This window comes from Oncorhynchus keta, chromosome 35 (assembly GCF_023373465.1).
Source record: "Oncorhynchus keta strain PuntledgeMale-10-30-2019 chromosome 35, Oket_V2, whole genome shotgun sequence".
In the NCBI taxonomy this organism is placed as follows: domain Eukaryota; kingdom Metazoa; phylum Chordata; class Actinopteri; order Salmoniformes; family Salmonidae; genus Oncorhynchus; species Oncorhynchus keta.
In genome coordinates, this window is record NC_068455.1 from 70,810,604 (window position 1) to 70,827,944 (window position 17,341).

Genomic DNA, 17,341 nt, shown 5'->3' on the forward strand with positions numbered 1-17,341 from the left:
GCTGCCCGTGTGCTCACAGACGCTTTAATGGGAACTATATAGAGATGCTTTCCTTATTATGCCATAAACATGGGCTACATAAATCCACAAGGTCAGGAGTAGCTTACAAAAAAAACAGAGGGAACAAATAAAAAATCTGAGGGAATGAATTAAAAAATTGGAAGAAAGGATAAAAACAGAGGGAACTAATACATTTTTGGGGGGGAATTAATACAAAAACAAAAGGAACGGATTAGCCTGGCTGTTTTTTTCCTTCCACCATGACCCCAAAGGGGCTCTGTAATTTGTTTTGTTTTAGGTCACTCCTTGTATGCACTTGCTGAATGAAGAAAGGCAATTGAAGGGATTGGGCTTGTATACATGCCGTTCGTGTGTGTATTTGTGTGTGTGTGTGTGTGTGTGTGTGTGTGTGTGTGTGTGTGTGTGTGTGTGTGTGTGTGTGTGTGTGTGTGTGTGTGTGTGTGTGTGTGTGTGTGTGTAAAAAAAGAAGAATATTTTATGCTTGCAGCAACATCATTTAATTAAATCAATAACATCTTAGGCGCTTTAGGCATTTAATAATTTCACTTTTCCTTGGATCTTTTCGGACATCTCATATTTCACACATGATCAAATTACAACAACAAAAGCATGAATACGTTAATAAAAGCAGGTAATATAATGACAATATTCACAAATTCTACAAATAATATCGGGACAAATATTTAACATTGATGTTACGGACTGTTATGAATTTGTGTGGATTTTAAAATGCATTTTAAAGTAAACTTGTCAGCATTTTACTGGATTTACAGAGTGGTCCTCTGTAGATCAGTTGGTAGAGCATGGCTCTTACAATGCCAGGATAGTGGGTTTGATTCCTGGGGCCACCCATTTGCAAAAAAAAAAAAATTGTATAATTGTTATGCACGCATCTGCTAAATGACATGTAGTATTATTGAGTATCATGCCACTGTTAGGGTCTAGCTTGTGTTTGTGTGTGACCTCTGTACATTCATCTGCCAGTAAACATGGAACTCTTGAGTTCTCTCTCTCTCCAGCTACATGGGAGTCACATTGTTGCTTGCGTTCTTCTCATTGTTGCCGAAGTTGTCATATTTGACGTTGCTGTCCTTAAGATGCATGTTGTACTGGGTGCCTAGTAGAAATTAAATTGATAGAATTATGAGCGAGGGAGAAGGAAAAGGAGAGATGAGACAGGGAGAAGGAAAAGGAGAGATGAGACAGGGAGAAGGAAAAGGAGAGATGAGACAGGGAGAAGGAAAAGGAGAGATGAGACAGGGAGAAGGAAAAGGAGAGATGAGACAGGGAGAAGGAAAAGGAGAGATGAGACAGGGAGAAGGAAAAGGAGAGATGAGACAGGGAGAAGGAAAAGGAGAGATGAGAGAGAGAGGGGAAGAAGAGGTGCAACGTTTATTCATTTGTTGTTTTTATGACATTAGTTCGGTCCAGGTGTTTCTCCTAGTCAGGTCACTAAGGTGATCAAGGGATTCGTTTGGAAAGCTAGAGGGCGACCTAATTGTCATGCAATCTAGTGAAAGAATACCTTTTCAAGAGTGTAAACGGAAGCACGTATTTTTAAAAGTAGCATTGATTTCACAATTTCCCTCCTGATCATCAATTCATTGAATTAAGAAAGTGTATATTTGACCCACAAAACAAAACTTAAAGAGGCTCTCCATAAATGTTGTATATTTGACCCACAGAAGAAAACTTAAAGAGGCTCTCCATAAATGTTGTATATTTTTTAGCCAGTAGTTCTGAAAGCACAAAGCGTTATCATGTAATTGCTCTCGAACCCATGCAGCTGTTCAAAGACATGCACATGCTTGGGCTCACCCCACAACCTCATTGGACAATGCTGTGCTGATCAGCTTTAATATTGCAGATAGATTGTGGCTTCCATCAATGTATATGTCTGTTAGCTGCATGTGTGACGTAACTCCAACAGTCCTATTTATGATATCATTTACAAAGATTATACAATTTATTAATGTTTTATTCCAAAAATATAGTTTTTACATTTTTTAAAATCAATTAGTATATTTGAGTTTAAGCATAATATTTGTTGTAATATTTGTTCTGTCATTTCTGGTGGATTAAAGTGAAATTGCAACCAATTTTCTATGTCTTGTTTTAAAAACAGTGATATTTTGGGGATTATTTCATTTTCAAATAACTGAAAGCGAGAGGTTGTAATCTGAATAAAGGGAAAAAGGCCATTCTTGAACATCGGGTGAGACATTCTTACTAATCTGCTAGAGAACCAGTTCAGATTTAAGTATAACCTTTGTATCAATGCACCTGTACACAGCCCATCTGTAAATATCCCACCCAAGTAAGTACCTCATCCCCATATTTTTTTATATTTTTTTGCTCCTTTGCACCCCAGTATTTCTACTTGCACATCTATCTATCTATCTATCTATCTATCTATCTATCTATCTATCTATCTATCTATCTATCTATCTATCTATCTATCTATCTATCTATCTATCTGTCTGTCTATCTAGTGTTAATGCTAAATTGTAATTATTTCGCCACTATGGCCTATTTATTGCCTTACCTCCCTAATCTTACTACATTTACACACACTGTATATAGATTTGTCTATTGTGTTATTGACTGTATGTTTGTTTATGTCATGTGTAACTCTGTGTTGTTTGTGTCACACTGCTTTGCTTTATATTGGCCAGGTCGCAGTTGCAAATGAGAGCTTGTTCTCAACTGGCCTACCTGGTTAAATAGAGGTGAAAATAAATAAATAAATGACTGAAGCCTTTAGTGAGATGTCTAATGGTTTAATATTTAATCATTTCTGCCCTCCGAATTCATGTTCATTATCTAAATAGGCCAGTTCAATTTTGTCTGTCTTGCCATTCCAAATAAAATACTATATTTTATTGCTGATATCATTTTTTTTTAAACAAGACGCTAGGTGTAGGCAAGACCAGAAGAAAAAAGGTAATCTGGGATGTAACTAAGGAGTTAGTCAGTTAGTATTTTTTGTGTGATCCAATACGCATTATAAACTGGGATGGTTCGAGCCCCTGAATGCTGATTGGCTGACAGCTGTGGTATATCAGACCATATACCATTGGTATGACGTAACATTTGTTTTTACTGCTCGAATTACATTGGTAACCAGTTTATAATAGCAATAAGGCACCTTGGGGGTTTGTGGTATATGGCCAACACTCCACGGCCAAGGGCTCTGCCCAGGCACTCGTGCCTGAAGAACAGCCCTTTGCCTATGGTATATTGGCCATATACCACACCTTCTCTGGCGTTATTGCTTAAATATAGTTATCATCATTTGGTTGTAGTTTATTATTTTGGTTGTTATTTACTATTTTACATCCAGGGTTACTAGACATAACTTTAATCAATTGCATTAAAGATTCTCCAAAATTGAAATATTCCAGGCATTTATATATAAATTCCAGTCGTACCTTATCAAAAGCCTTTTCAAAGTCAGCTATGAATACAATGCCTGGTTTCCCAGATGTTTCATAGTGTTTGTTTCCAGTGTCTTATATTATCTCCAATGTATCGTCCATGTAAAAAAAAAACTGTCTGATTAGGCTGAATAATATCCAACAATAGCTTTTTCATTCTATTCCAGCTATGCATATTGCTAGATTTTTAAAAATGGACTAAGTCTTTATTTACTACTTCGGTCCTTTTTCAGTAATGATGAAATCAGACCTTGTTGAGTATCTGAGTAAGTTCCTCCTCTGTAATTATGGCTTCACATGAGTCTTTCTGTACAGCTGTTCATTTCACATTATTATGAGGAAAAATCCTTACAATTAGCTTTGGTTGTTGGAGGTGGAGGAGACTGATGCTGATGCTTGCTTCCTCTTTCAAAATATTGTCTAGTGAATCAAACCCTCCTCTAACACAGACGATGTTGGGCCAATTGTGCGCCGCCTCATGGGTGTCCTGGTCACACTGTGACACAGCCTGGGCTCGAACCCGGGTCTGTAATGACGCCTCAAGCGTGCCAGTTGGGAGTTTGCAGTAAATTATTTTCGATAGTATTTCTATGTTGAAGATTTAAAAAATATTTGGTGCATTTTCTCCCATATTCCATCCAGTTTGCTTTATTTGTATAATATATTACACTTGATCTTTCTTGAATAAATTCCTCCATTTATTTGTGTTTTTCCTATAATATATGCTGTGCCTCTATGGTACCATTTTTATTGCTATCTAACTGTACTGTCAGTCCCTCTACTTCCTTTGTTAATATGAAGTATTTGGACCTAAATTGCTTTTGTTTTAAAGATGAGTATTGAATTGAATGGCCTTGAAAAGGAACATTTAAAAGTGTCCCATACAATAAGGTGTACCTATGTACACCTATGCTGTACCTATGTTATGTCGGAAAAAGTCTGTCCTGGTTAAAAACAAATTATCATCCAATAGGCTTAGATTACTTTTTCAATATCCTCACCCACGTGGAAATTCTGTAAGAGTAATGTATATGCCAATAGTCATTTTCTGCTTGGTTTCCAGAGAAATGCAGCCGATTGAAAGAGAAATGAACCAACTACAGAGGTCTATCCTCTAATTTAAAATGTTTAGTCAAACTTACGATGCATGGTTTTGATCGATGTATTCAATGTTATAAAAATAACTAATGATTAGCACATGGACACAGGAAATCCCACTCGCTTCAGAGTGCACACGAGGCTAGCGTGTATCTCCTCCACTAAATGATGCCAGGTTAGAATGTAAGGACTCTGTGCCTTTTTCCGCTGGGAGAGGACCGCAGGTGGTTTATTATCATGTATGAGCCACGTCGAGTCTGAAACGGGAGGTTTAAAAAAAAGAACTAGGTTGTTTTCATTCCTCTTTAAGTTTAGGCATAGGGGTGAAAATGAATAAAGGTTTCAATTTAGGAACAAGGGTTAGGTTAAGGTTAATATGGTCCCGTGTGGCTCAGTTCGTAGCTTGCAACGCCAGGGATGTGGGTTCGATTCCCATGGAGGACCAGTACGAGAAAAGTAATAAAATGTTTCTCTGTAAGTTTCTCTGGATAAGAGCGTCTACTAAATGACAAAAAATGCAAAACTTGCATGTATCATTTCGGTGGGTTTTTATATAATTCTAACACATCAACACAAGGTTCACTTGCCTCTGCAATAAATCAGCTGAATAGGTGGGACAGGTGTTTTTCTCCTGCTTCTCTCTTTCGCTGGCTTCCCATGTTCTGTGTCAAAATAATCGACTTGAAATAATTTACTCAGTCAAAATGGCCACCAGTTCACCCATTATAGCATCCTAGGCCTGAACAGGGAATATCTGTTCTATTTATTCTATTTTATGTTCACCTAATCCTCCCCATCTAAATCCTTGGTCTGGTTTTACTGGGATAATATGAGCTAAGAAGTATAATATTACTATAATAGTAGCTAAGCAGGTTCAAAATGAATGTAAGTCAAAGTAAATATATATATACATTTTAAGCAAGATAGAGACAGGCACTTACTTGAATCTGTGCTGTCACAATAATACTTATTTTCTTTGTTCCTGTAAACACAAAACGGTTTAGAGTTACCGTCCATTCACAGTGGAAAAATATACTGTACTAACAGGCTTTTTCTGTCTAATATACTGACGAATAAAATCAACTGTCAGGATTAAGATCAATTCGATCTTTGGTTATTTCATGTTGACTGTGTAGATAGGACTCAGGACTGAGATAAACAGACCGATGTTGTGTTTTAGTTGTTGAACAGTACTTACTTTCTACAGCATTTGTAGCATAACACACAGATCAGTGCTATGATGATGATTCCCAGAGGCACCAGGACTGCGATGAATATGATCGTGTTCTTATCTGGGGGACAATGAAGAAGAAGACAGTTGCAACAACACTATATGTCTCAACAAGTATTAACATAATAGAGTACAGTACAGTATAGTACAGTATAGTAGAGTACAGTATAGTACAGTATAGTAGAGTACAGTATAGTACAGTATAGTAGAGTACAGTATAGTACAGTATAGTAGAGTACAGTATAGTACAGTATAGTACAGTACAGTAGAGTACAGTATAGTATAGTACAGTATAGTATAGTAGAGTACAGTATAGTACAGTATAGTAGAGTACATTATAGTATAGTATAGTATAGTATAGTATAGTATAGTATAGTACGGTATAGTACAGTATAGTAGAGTACAGTATAGTATAGTATAGTATAGTATAGTATAGTAGAGTGCAGTATAGGAGAGTACAGTATAGTAGAGTATAGTATACAGTATAGTACAGTATAGTAGAGTACAGTATAGTAGAGTACAGTATAGTATAGTACAGTATAGTACAGTATAGTATAGTATAGTACAGTATAGTACAGTATAGTAGAGTACAGTATAGTACAGTATAGTATAGTATAGTATAGTAGAGTACAGTATAGTAGAGTACAGTATAGTAGAGTACAGTATAGTACAGTAGAGTAGAGTACAGTATAGTAGAGTACAGTACAGTATAGTATAGTAGAGTAGAGTACAGTACAGTACAGTACAGTACCGGATAGTATAGTATAGTACAGTACAGTATAGTATAGTAGAGTACAGTATAGGAGAGTACAGTATAGTAGAGTACAGTAGAGTACAGTATAGTAGAGTACATTATAGTAGAGTATAGTATAGTACAGTATAGTAGAGTACAGTATAGTACAGTATAGTATAGTACAGTATAGTATAGTACAGTATAGTAGAGTACATTATAGTACAGTATAGTATAGTAGAGTATAGTACAGTATAGTAGAGTACAGTAGAGTACAGTATAGTATAGTATGGTAGAGTACAGTATAGTAGAGTACAGTATAGTACAGTATAGTACAGTATAGTAGAGTACATTATAGTACAGTATAGTAGAGTACAGTACAGTATAGTATAGTATGGTAGAGTACAGTATAGGAGAGTACAGTATAGTAGAGTACAGTATAGTACAGTACAGTATAGTACAGTATAGTAGAGTACAGTATAGTACAGTATAGTAGAGTACAGTATAGTACAGTATAGTAGAGTACAGTATAGTACAGTATAGTATAGTACAGTATAGTAGAGTACAGTATAGTACAGTATAGTACAGTATAGGAGAGTACAGTATAGTAGAGTACAGTATAGGAGAGTACAGTATAGTAGAGTACAGTATAGTACAGTATAGTAGAGTACAGTATAGTACAGTATAGTAGAGTACAGTATAGTACGGTATAGTAGAGTACAGTATAGTACAGTATAGTAGAGTACAGTATATGAGAGTACAGTATAGTATAGTGCAGTATAGGAGAGTACAGTATAGTACTGTATAGGAGAGCACACTATAGTAGAGTACAGTATAGTACAGTATAGTAGAGTACTGTATAGTAGAGTACATTATAGTACTGTATAGTAGAGTATTGTATAGTAGAGTACAGTATAGTCAGTGGTGGAAAAAGTACCCATTGTCATACTTGCGTAAACGTATAGATACCTTAATAGAAAGTATCAAAAGAAAACGTAATTGCTGAAATATATTTAAGTATCAAAGTACAAATAAAAGTATAAATAATTTCAAATTCCTTATATTAAGCAAACCAGATGGCACCATTTTCTTGTTTTTAAAATGTATGGATGGCCAGGGACACACTCCAACACTCAGACATTATCCTCCAGATCAGAGGCAGTAGGGACCAGGGATGTTCTCTGTTTAGTGAGTCCTTCAGATCAGAGGCAGTAGATGACCAGGGATGTTCTCTGTTTAGTGTGTGAATTGGACGATTTTCCTGTCATGCTAAGAATTCAAAATGTAACGAGTACTTTTAGGTGTCAGGGAAAATGTATGGAGTAGAAAGTATATTATTTTCTTTGGAAATGTGGTAAAGTAAAAGTATAAATAGTAAAGTACAGATACCCCAAAAAACGACTTAAGTAGTACTTTAAAGTATTTTTTACTTAAGTACTTTACACCACTGAGTATAGTACAGTATAATACAGTACAGTAAAGTACAGTAGAATATAGTATTAGCTCCAGTCAGTCACGTACCCAGGCCTCCGCTGGTATCCGTCTTCTCAATCTCACACAGGTTGCCCTCGAAACCCTCTGGACACTGACAGCTGAATAAATCTACTGTAATCTCAGAGCATATACCGTTGTTCAGACAGGGGTCACTCAGACACGGGCTCTCTGAGAAGGGGAGGGAGATATAGAGGGGGGATGGGGAGGGGAACAGAGAGAGGGAGAGAGAGAGAGGGGGGACAGAGAGAACGTGGAGGGGTAAGTCTGTTATCGAAGGCATTGCAGTTCATTTTGCACACTCACGTTGTTCTTATTGTAACTACTTGGGCACGAACGCATGATCAGTAGCAATACACGTACTTTTGTAGCAGTCACGTGTGAAGTTGAAGATAGTACAGACGTGTGTGTCGGAACAGCCTTTAGGTTGGCACACGGCGCCCGAGGGCGTACTCTCACAGGACAGGGCACAGTCCTCTGTCACAAACCTCTCTTTAAGCTGGGGAGGAAGGGAATGGAGGAATGGAATGGAGGGATGGAGGCATGGAGGAATGGAGGGATAGGGGTCGATATGGGGGGAGAGAGAGAGAAAAGGAGGGGGAAAGAGACAGTTATACATCAAACAATCCTGTCTCAACACCAGTTCTTAAATTCACTTTAGTCATCAGATTTTGTGTCTCATCTCAACAACTGACTGCACTACAGTATCGATCTCTTATTGTATATTATAAACCGGGTGGTTTGAGGCCTGAATACTGACTGGCTGAAAGCCGTGGTATATCAGACTGTAGACCATGGCTATGACAAAACATAACTTTTAACTTTTCTAATGACGTTGGTAACCGGTTTATAATAGCAATAAGGCACCAAGGGGGGTTTGTGGTATGTGGCCATTATACCACGGCTAATGGCTGTACGCAGGCAATCCGCATTACACCGTGCCTAAGAACAGCCCTTAGCCGTGGTATAATGGCCATATACCACACTTCCTCAGGCCTTATTGCTTAATGACCCCGCCAGGAAGTACCGGTCCAGGTAGGTGTAACCACACTCGCTGTATCCTTCTGTACTAAGTTTTACTGCATTTTTACTATATTCTACTCTATTTGAATATATTAACTCACAGGGTAGTATCTATCCAGGTAGGTGCAGCCACACTCGCTGTAGGGAACACAGATGCCTCCGCTCATGGTGAATCCTGGGGAACACTGGCACCCCTCAACACAGGCAGTGAAGTCACACTCGGAGGGCGCGGCCAGATCAGCGCAGGAGGCAGGGCAAGGGGTCATACACTCAGAGTAGGCACTGTTGGCTACACAGCTCAGGACTGGAATGGGGAGAGAGAGGGAAGGTGAGAGGGAAGGTGAGAGAGAGGGTGAGAGAGCAGGAGGGGGAAGGGAACAAGTGAGACTGTGTCTGCATGTTTGCGTGTAAATGTGTGCATTTGTGTGTGTATAATAGCATGTCTGTCTGTCTGTCTGTCTGTCTGTCTGTCTGTCTGTCTGTCTGTCTGTCTGTCTGTCTGTCTGTCTGTCTGTCTGTCTGTCTGTCTGTCTGTCTGTCTGTCTGTCTGTCTGTCTGTCTGTCTGTCTGTCTGTCTGTCTGTCTGTCTGTCTGTATATCTTACCACAGCCCAGCTGTTGTCTCCAGTTGCCCAGTTTGACTCCAGCCTCTTGGCAGGCCAGGGCGTACACCTCATAACTGTCACAACGCAGGGAGTCGGTTTCCTGATCCGCACACAGGTCAAACAAACAGTCCCTAGAAGAACACGCACGAGACGTTGAGTCCACAACATACTTCAGATACATCTATACACTCTTGATAAACAGGGTCAAACTTGTGACTTGTGTGTACCTGGAACCGAGCCCCCCCAACACACACACAAACAACTTCTCTCTCCCTCTCTCTGTCTCTCTGTCTCTACTCACTCCTGGAAGCTGTAGGGGAGTAGTGATGCATGGCAGGCAGCGAAGTGTCCTGTAGGGTCTGATATGGCTCCACACTGTTTAATACCCTTGAACTCAGCCAGCTGAGCGTCAGTACAACCTGCTGTCTCAAAGCCTGTCTCTGGGTCCGTCTCCACATCACGCCTAGGGAGGGTGAAGAGGTGGAGGAGAGGTTGAGGTATGAACTGATATTTCAGTTTAAATTTTTTTATAAAATTGCAAACATTTCCAAAACCCTGTTTTTGCTTTGTCACTATGGGGTATTGTGTTTAGATTGATGAGGGGAAAAAAATATTTAATCAATTTTAGAATAAGGCTGTAACTTAACAAAAAGTAGAAAAAGTTAAGGGGTCTGAATACTTTCCGAATGCACTGTATGTACATTTACATTTACATTTAAGTCATTTAGCAGACGCTCTTATCCAGAGCGACTTACAAATTGGTGCATACACCTTATGACATCCAGTGGAACAGCCACTTACAATAGTGCATCTAAATCTTTTACACTCAATCATCTAAACACACTGTTGGCTGTGTTTATAAATACAGTAGATTATGAATGTATGAATTAATGAACCAACAAATAAGCTAATGAAAGAAATGTGTTTACATTATGTTTATATATAATCCAGTGATCCCCTCTTACCTGTGTAGGTGCACCATCTTGGGGAGTTCTGATGTCACTAGCTCCGCCCCCTGCCTGTCAGTCACCCTCCAGCTACTTCCAAACTCTTCAAGGTTCCGCGTCACGGTTCCATCTGGTTTCATGTACTCATTCCTGGAGACCCCATCATAGTTCCCACACAGACCCCTCACCCTGTCTCTGTACGTACTGGGTAGGATCACCTCTGTTAAAGAGGGAGGAGGGAGGGAGGGAGGGAGGGAGGGAGGGAGGGAGGGAGGAGGAGTGAGTGAGTGAGGGAGGGAGGGAGGGGGGAGGGAGGTGAGTGAGTGAGTGAGTGAGTGAGTGAGTGAGTGAGTGAGTGAGTGAGTGAGTGAGTGAGTGAGTGAGGGAGGAGTGACTGACTAACTGGTGCCATCCCTGTCTCGTCTCTCACCTCCGTGCTGCTTGCCGTCGAAGCGTACGGTCATGCCGAAGTCGGCGACCAGCTGGACGTTCTTCGAGTTTATCGTGATGGTCAGGCCGCCTCTAGGACTGACAGGAAGAGCCACACGCTCACCATTCACCTACAGAGAGAACGGACGTGATTAGATTAGAAGTGTTTTATATTGGTGTTGTGGCTCTACAGATGATCCGAACCGTTTTAAACCTTCATATGCATCAGATATGATCCACTAGTGGGTCTCAAACCCTCATTTGGAAAACATAATGTCTCTATGTAATAACAACCCAGCACATGCAAATGAAAATCTCCACTCACAACACTGTGAGATTCATCTCCTCTTCCATCCACTCTAAATACAGTATGTTATTCCATTTACTCTAAATACAGTATGTTATTCCATTTACTCTAAATACAGTATGTTGTTCCATTCACTCTAAATACAGTATGTTCTTCCATCCACTCTAAATACAGTATGTTCTTCCATCCACTCTAAATACAGTATGTTATTCCATCCACTCTAAATACAGTATGTTATTCCATTTACTCTAAATACAGTATGTTATTCCATTTACTCTAAATACAGTATGTTGTTCCATCCACTCTAAATACAGTATGTTCTTCCATCCACTCTAAATACAGTATGTTCTTCCATCCACTCTAAATACAGTATGTTCTTCCATTCACTCTAAATACAGTATGTTATTCCATCCACTCTAAATACAGTATGTTGTTCCATTCACTCTAAATACAGTATGTTGTTCCATTCACTCTAAATACAGTATGTTGTTCCATTCACTCTAAATACAGTATGTTCTTCCATTCACTCTAAATACAGTATGTTATTCCATCCACTCTAAATACAGTATGTTGTTCCATTTACTCTAAATACAGTATGTTATTCCATCCACTCTAAATACAGTATGTTGTTCCATTTACTCTAAATACAGTATGTTCTTCCATTTACTCTAAATACAGTATGTTGTTCCATTCACTCTAAATACAGTATGTTCTTCCATCCACTCTAAATACAGTATGTTATTCCATCCACTCTAAATACAGTATGTTGTTCCATTTACTCTAAATACAGTATGTTATTCCATCCACTCTAAATACAGTATGTTATTCCATCCACTCTAAATACAGTATGTTATTCCATCCACTCTAAATACAGTATGTTATTCCATCCACTCCAAATACAGTATGTTCTTCCATCCACTCTAAATACAGTATGTTCTTCCATTTACTCTAAATACAGTATGTTCTTCCATTTACTCTAAATACAGTATGTTCTTCCACCACTCTAAATACAGTATGTTCTTCCATCCACTCTAAATACAGTATGTTCTTCCATTTACTCTAAATACAGTATGTTATTCCATTCACTCTAAATACAGTATGTTGTTCCATCCACTCTAAATACAGTATGTTCTTCCATCCACTCTAAATACAGTATGTTCTTCCATCCACTCTAAATACAGTATGTTCTTCCATTCACTCTAAATACAGTATGTTCTTCCATCCACTCTAAATACAGTATGTTGTTCCATCCACTCTAAATACAGTATGTTGTTCCATCCACTCTAAATACAGTATGTTCTTCCATCCACTCTAAATACAGTATGTTGTTCCATCCACTCTAAATACAGTATGTTCTTCCATTCACTCTAAATACAGTATGTTCTTCCACCCACTCTAAATACAGTATGTTCTTCCATCCACTCTAAATACAGTATGTTCTTCCATTTACTCTAAATACAGTATGTTCTTCCATTTACTCTAAATACAGTATGTTCTTCCATCCACTCTAAATACAGTATGTTCTTCCATTTACTCTAAATACAGTATGTTCTTCCATTTACTCTAAATACAGTATGTTCTTCCATTTACTCTAAATACAGTATGTTCTTCCATTTACTCTAAATACAGTATGTTCTTCCATTTACTCTAAATACAGTATGTTCTTCCATCCACTCTAAATACAGTATGTTCTTCCATCCACTCTAAATACAGTATGTTCTTCCATTTACTCTAAATACAGTATGTTCTTCCATTTACTCTAAATACAGTATGTTCTTCCATCCACTCTAAATACAGTATGTTCTTCCATTCACTCTAAATACAGTATGTTCTTCCACCCACTCTAAATACAGTATGTTCTTCCATCCACTCTAAATACAGTATGTTCTTCCATTTACTCTAAATACAGTATGTTCTTCCATTTACTCTAAATACAGTATGTTCTTCCATTTACTCTAAATACAGTATGTTATTCCATTTACTCTAAATACAGTATGTTATTCCATTTACTCTAAATACAGTATGTTCTTCCATTCACTCTAAATACAGTATGTTCTTCCACCCACTCTAAATACAGTATGTTCTTCCATCCACTCTAAATACAGTATGTTCTTCCATTTACTCTAAATACAGTATGTTCTTCCATTTACTCTAAATACAGTATGTTCTTCCATTTACTCTAAATACAGTATGTTCTTCCATTTACTCTAAATACAGTATGTTGTTCCATTCACTCTAAATACAGTATGTTGTTCCATCCACTCTAAATACAGTATGTTCTTCCATCCACTCTAAATACAGTATGTTATTCCATCCACTCTAAATACAGTATGTTGTTCCATTTACTCTAAATACAGTATGTTCTTCCATTTACTCTAAATACAGTATGTTCTTCCATTTACTCTAAATACAGTATGTTCTTCCATTCACTCTAAATACAGTATGTTGTTCCATCCACTCTAAATACAGTATGTTATTCCATCCACTCTAAATACAGTATGTTATTCCATCCACTCTAAATACAGTATGTTCTTCCATCCACTCTAAATACAGTATGTTCTTCCATTTACTCTAAATACAGTATGTTCTTCCATTTACTCTAAATACAGTATGTTCTTCCATTTACTCTAAATACAGTATGTTCTTCCATTTACTCTAAATACAGTATGTTCTTCCATTTACTCTAAATACAGTATGTTCTTCCATCCACTCTAAATACAGTATGTTCTTCCATCCACTCTAAATACAGTATGTTATTCCATCCACTCTAAATACAGTATGTTCTTCCATCCACTCTAAATACAGTATGTTGTTCCATCCACTCTAAATACAGTATGTTGTTCCATTTACTCTAAATACAGTATGTTCTTCCATTTACTCTAAATACAGTATGTTCTTCCATCCACTCTAAATACAGTATGTTCTTCCATCCACTCTAAATACAGTATGTTCTTCCATCCACTCTAAATACAGTATGTTCTTCCATCCACTCTAAATACAGTATGTTGTTCCATCCACTCTAAATACAGTATGTTCTTCCATTTACTCTAAATACAGTATGTTCTTCCATCCACTCTAAATACAGTATGTTCTTCCATCCACTCTAAATACAGTATGTTCTTCCATCCACTCTAAATACAGTATGTTGTTCCATCCACTCTAAATACAGTATGTTGTTCCATTTACTCTAAATACAGTATGTTCTTCCATTTACTCTAAATACAGTATGTTATTCCATCCACTCTAAATACAGTATGTTATTCCATCCACTCTAAATACAGTATGTTATTCCATCCACTCTTAATACAGTATGTTGTTCCATCCAACTCACCAGTACTACTTTCTTCTGCAGGAATCGGATACTGACTCCGTAGACATCGACATACACCTCATCTAGGTAGGAGACCTTCCTGCTGCCACCACGATGGACGTTCTTCCCCCGCACCTGCAGATCGACCAGTGAGCTGGGGAGGTCGTGACCCTGGGTCAGGGTGTAGGTGTAGGGGCCCTGGAAGTGGTGGGTGAGCCCATCGAACGTACGGTAGTGGGGGTCACCGTGGATATTGCACCTGTTGAACTCTGGAGAGGGAGTGGGAGGGAAAAGGGGAAGAGAAAGCTGTATGAGCATTTAGAAACATTCCAATCATACAGCAAGATAATATAGGCTGTTATAAGGCCAAGGTTTGTGTGAGTATTGAGTATTAGTATCTGTAATAGTATCTACTAGTACTACTAGTGGAATTAGAGGTAATATTGCCAATATTGGGAGTAAAATTGAGAGACTTACTCTCAGGTTTGCAGTAGAGTTCTCCATATTTGTCCAGAATGCAGACAGAATTGTCGGGGCATTTAACGTCTGAGCAGGTTATGGAGCCTCCCAGGTTACAGGTACACTGGCCATCACAGTGGTCCGTCAACCACGAGTCACCCACCTGGAACACACGCGTCAGGATTATGACTGACTGTTGATTCTAGGAGTGTGTCAGTAACAAAAACAATGATGATAGGATCTTTTGGCACTGCCCCCCGCATTTCCCCCCCAAAATGAATAAATTCTATCTTAAACTTTTAGTAGGCTCACTTGATGACGTATCAGCTATAGGTAAGGTATAGGTAATATCAAACAAAGGTAACATCAGACAGAGGTAATATCAGACAGAGGTAACATCAGACAGAGGTAATATCAGACAGAGGTAATATCAGATATCAGACAGAGGTAACATCAGACAGAGGTAATATCAGACAGAGGTAATATCAGACAGAGGTAATATCAGACAGAGGTAATATCAGACAGAGGTAACATCAGACAGAGGTAATATCAGACAGAGGTAACATCAGACAGAGGTAATATCAGACAGAGGTAATATCAGATATCAGACAGAGGTAATATCAGACAGAGGTAATATCAGATATCAGACAGAGGTAATATCAGATATCAGACAGAGGTAATATCAGACAGAGGTAACATCAGACAGAGGTAATATCAGACAGAGGTAACATCAGACAGAGGTAATATCAGACAGAGGTAACATCAGACAGAGGTAATATCAGACAGAGGTAATATCAGATATCAGACAGAGGTAATATCAGACAGAGGTAATATCAGATATCAGACAGAGGTAATATCAGACAGAGGTAATATCAGACAGAGGTAATATCAGACAGAGGTAATATCAGACATATGTAATATCAGACAGAGGTAATATCAGACAGAGGTAATATCAGATATCAGACAGAGGTAATATCAGATATCAGACAGAGGTAATATCAGATATCAGACAGAGGTAATATCAGATATCAGACAGAGGTAATATCAGATATCAGACAGAGGTAATATCAGATATCAGACAGAGGTAACATCAGACAGAGGTAATATCAGACAGAGGTAATATCAGACAGAGGTAATATCAGACAGAGGTAATATCAGACAGAGGTAATATCAGACAGAGGTAATATCAGACAGAGGTAACATCAGACAGAGGTAATATCAGACATCAGACAGAGGTAACATCAGACAGAGGTAATATCAGACAGAGGTAATATCAGATATCAGACAGAGGTAATATCAGACAGAGGTAATATCAGATATCAGACAGAGGTAATATCAGATATCAGACAGAGGTAATATCAGACAGAGGTAATATCAGACAGAGGTAACATCAGACAGAGGTAACATCAGACAGAGGTAATATCAGACAGAGGTAATATCAGACAGAGGTAATATCAGACAGAGGTAATATCAGACAGAGGTAACATCAGACAGAGGTAACATCAGACAGAGGTAATATCAGATATCAGACAGAGGTAACATCAGACAGAGGTAACATCAGACAGAGGTAATATCAGATATCAGACAGAGGTAATATCAGACAGAGGTAATATCAGATATCAGACAGAGGTAATATCAGATATCAGACAGAGGTAAACATCAGACAGAGGTAATATCAGACAGAGGTAATATCAGACAGAGGTAATATCAGACAGAGGTAATATCAGATATCAGACAGAGGTAATATCAGATATCAGACAGAGGTAATATCAGACAGAGGTAATATCAGATATCAGACAGAGGTAATATCAGATATCAGACAGAGGTAACATCAGACAGAGGTAATATCAGACAGGGGTAATATCAGACAGAGGTAATATCAGACAGAGGTAATATCAGACAGAGATCATATCAGATATCAGACAGAGGTAACATCAGACAGAGGTAATATCAGATATCAGACAGAGGTAACATCAGACAGAGGTAATATCAGATATCAGACAGAGGTAATATCAGACAGAGGTAATATCAGATATCAGACAGAGGTAACATCAGACAGAGGTAATATCAGATATCAGACAGAGGTAATATCAGATATCAGACAGAGCTAACATCAGATATCAGACAGAGGTAACATCAGACAGAGGTAACATCAGACAGAGGTAATATCAGACAGAGGTAATATCAGATATCAGACAGAGGTAATATCAGACAGAGGTAATATCAGACAGAGGTAATATCAGACAGAGGTAAT

At 38.2% G+C, this 17,341-nt stretch overlaps 1 protein-coding gene across 1 annotated transcript in view; it reads right to left on the reverse strand.

The window, feature by feature from the left end:
- Window positions 1-494: 494 nt before the first annotated feature.
- LOC118367995 (IgGFc-binding protein-like) overlaps window positions 495-17,341 on the reverse strand; it is a 124,481-nt gene continuing 107,634 nt past the window's right edge. The window contains 13 exon segments of the mRNA XM_052497564.1: window positions 495-1,138; window positions 5,144-5,218; window positions 5,498-5,538; window positions 5,755-5,848; window positions 8,039-8,179; window positions 8,372-8,507; window positions 9,133-9,335; window positions 9,636-9,766; window positions 9,937-10,098; window positions 10,601-10,802; window positions 11,013-11,142; window positions 14,650-14,897; window positions 15,106-15,250. Of these exon segments, the coding sequence (XP_052353524.1) occupies window positions 1,041-1,138; window positions 5,144-5,218; window positions 5,498-5,538; window positions 5,755-5,848; window positions 8,039-8,179; window positions 8,372-8,507; window positions 9,133-9,335; window positions 9,636-9,766; window positions 9,937-10,098; window positions 10,601-10,802; window positions 11,013-11,142; window positions 14,650-14,897; window positions 15,106-15,250 (1,806 nt within the window). The 3' untranslated portion in view covers window positions 495-1,040.